The following is a 2,019-nucleotide window of genomic DNA, read 5'->3' as shown; positions in this document are numbered from 1 at the left end:
ACTCAATTAGGAGTAAAAGTATTCTGTCAGAAAACTACGAGAAGTGCAAATATATTAAAAATGTACTCAAGCAAATGTACCTGAACGCAAGTACCACCCACCTCTGTATGCTGAGAGAGATAATTGATGTACTCAAGTTTTGATGCAGGTTTATTTCCACTGCAACTACAAGAATGTTTTGAAAGTACTCGCACCGTTTTGATCGTTTCAACGGTAACACAGTTCAGACACCTCCATGGCCAGCTCCAGGCAGTCATTTGCGTCCTTACAGGAGACCAGCAGCCCACAGTCCCAGTCCGTGTGGGAGCCCCCCTCGCTGCTCACCGGAGACTGCGCGGCCGGGGTCACCTGCTGGTAAGTTGGACAGCACTGATTTGCTGCTTTCTTGCAGGACGCGGGCAGCTGCAGAATCATGTCGTAAAACTGGCAGAAGAGGCAGTTGAGGACAATCCCGGCACAGTCAACTGAGGAAAAGAGAATGTTTTGAATGCCTGAAAAAAGCAACCTTGTGCACTTTTGCAATAAGCTTCTTAAATGGCTTGGGGTGAATAATGGCACATATTGAAAGCATATCTTAAGGCATAAATCTTGTCTGTGTGTAAGTATAGCAGGTGGTGTTCTTCACATTATGTATGAGAACATTTAAAAGCATCCCCTCTTCCTCCATACATAATTTAGAAAATGCCTGGTGCCCTAACAGCAACACACGCCGGAACAAGGGAGACCTAATCAATTATAAGTCGTCTCTCCTAGATTTTGTGGTGTGTTGCGAGTACACTGAAGAATGTAGTCTAGAGCCAAATGCTGCTCCCATGGGTGCTATGAAGGTCAAGATCATCTAATGGCACAGACTAACGCTTGTAAATATCTTCCAGGAAAGCATCTACATACCTTGTCTCCTATAGTTAAGCTGATTAAACGTATACGAGTTGGTCAAAACAATAAAGCTGATACAACCAAAGCTATTTCATCTTCTTAAATCCAAACCCTCAAGACAACTAGTTACAAATTAATATGCTTTTCCATTTCAACCCATAACAATTTAGCATGATTAAATTAAGATAGTATTTAATAATAGAAGAGAGCCTCCACAGTGGTGTAATTACCATAGTTTATGTAGTTTGTGGGGCACTTTTTTGTCTCTTTTTTTTCTGTATATCAGTGTATGAATTATTAAACCATTTTCATAATTGATTATATGGTTGGTATTCACGCATTCTCAGAGCATGATGAGGCATAAAGCGCTCAATTTGTCAAAAGTTCTATTCTGTCTTTGCTTCGTGTTATTAATGTTACTGATATAAATCATAGTTTGTGTCATCTTCTGCGCTAAAGGAAAAAGTTAATTGCATAAATATGAATGTATAGACTGACGGACTGTTTGGACTTGAAAAGGTGGAGGTGAACTCACTTACTTCCTGTATTGCTGGACTGAGAGTCTGTGGAGCTGTTGGAGTCTAAAGACGGCGGTCGCCTCAGGTACATCCTCAGAGAAAACCGAGGAGAAGAGGACGTTTCACATCGTCTGGGCTGCTGTGTCTCTCTGTCACTGTCCTCGGGTCCTGGATGTGCTTCAAGTTTCCATTCAGCGATGTCACACAGGCTTTGGGTCCTCTCTGCTAAATACAAGGACATGTGATCCATTTTGCTATATGTCTGGACAGGATTTGCTTTAGAAAGTTGTGTTATTTTTTTTCCCCCCAGTTTGTAAATAATTGCCTATAGGACAGTAAACCGGGAGGAGGGGGCCTATTTACTATCTCACATCTGCAGTGTTGTTCTTAAAAAATAAAAAACAGTCCAATGTGAAGATGGCAGGAAAAAAAGAGCTAATATGCCAAAACAGATAAGTGCCACTTTGATAAAATGTTGAAGGCTTACAATTTACTCTTTGTCAAGCAGTGTTTTCAAAATTTGAATCTATTTTTGTGAAATTAAAGTGTTCCCCTCAACTTTGCTTTTGTTTCTAATAATTGTAAAAGTAAATGGGTTAGGGTTATGTTAACAAAACCCATAATC

General features: G+C 40.4%; 1 protein-coding gene across 1 annotated transcript; it reads right to left on the bottom strand.

Annotated features, from left to right (window-relative positions):
- Nucleotides 1-207: 207 nt before the first annotated feature.
- On the bottom strand, nt 208-1,644 carry mdfic2 (MyoD family inhibitor domain containing 2). Its single transcript, XM_072452967.1, has 2 exons — nt 1,416-1,644; nt 208-464 (listed from the first exon to the last, which is right to left on the bottom strand). The coding sequence occupies exons 1-2, from the start codon at nt 1,642-1,644 to the stop codon at nt 208-210; spliced, it is 486 nt and encodes a 161-aa protein (XP_072309068.1).
- Nucleotides 1,645-2,019: the final 375 nt, after the last annotated feature.

Source organism: Eucyclogobius newberryi, unplaced genomic scaffold (genome assembly GCF_026437365.1).
Source record: "Eucyclogobius newberryi isolate DKJ021-1_F unplaced genomic scaffold, fEucNew1.0.hap1 SCAF_19, whole genome shotgun sequence".
Classification (NCBI taxonomy): Eukaryota; Metazoa; Chordata; class Actinopteri; order Gobiiformes; family Gobiidae; genus Eucyclogobius; species Eucyclogobius newberryi.
This window is presented reverse-complemented; position numbering and strand designations above follow the sequence as displayed.

What these genes read in the sequence shown, in the direction of transcription:
- mdfic2 (XM_072452967.1), bottom strand. Translation starts at nt 1,644, where the DNA reads ATGGATCACATGTCCTTGTATTTAGCAGAGAGGACCCAAAGCCTGTGT. An exon ending in TCAGTCCAGCAATACAGGAA is followed by an intron (nt 465 to 1,415) that starts GTAAGTGAGTTC and finishes TCTTTTCCTCAG; the next exon opens with TTGACTGTGCCGGGATTGTC.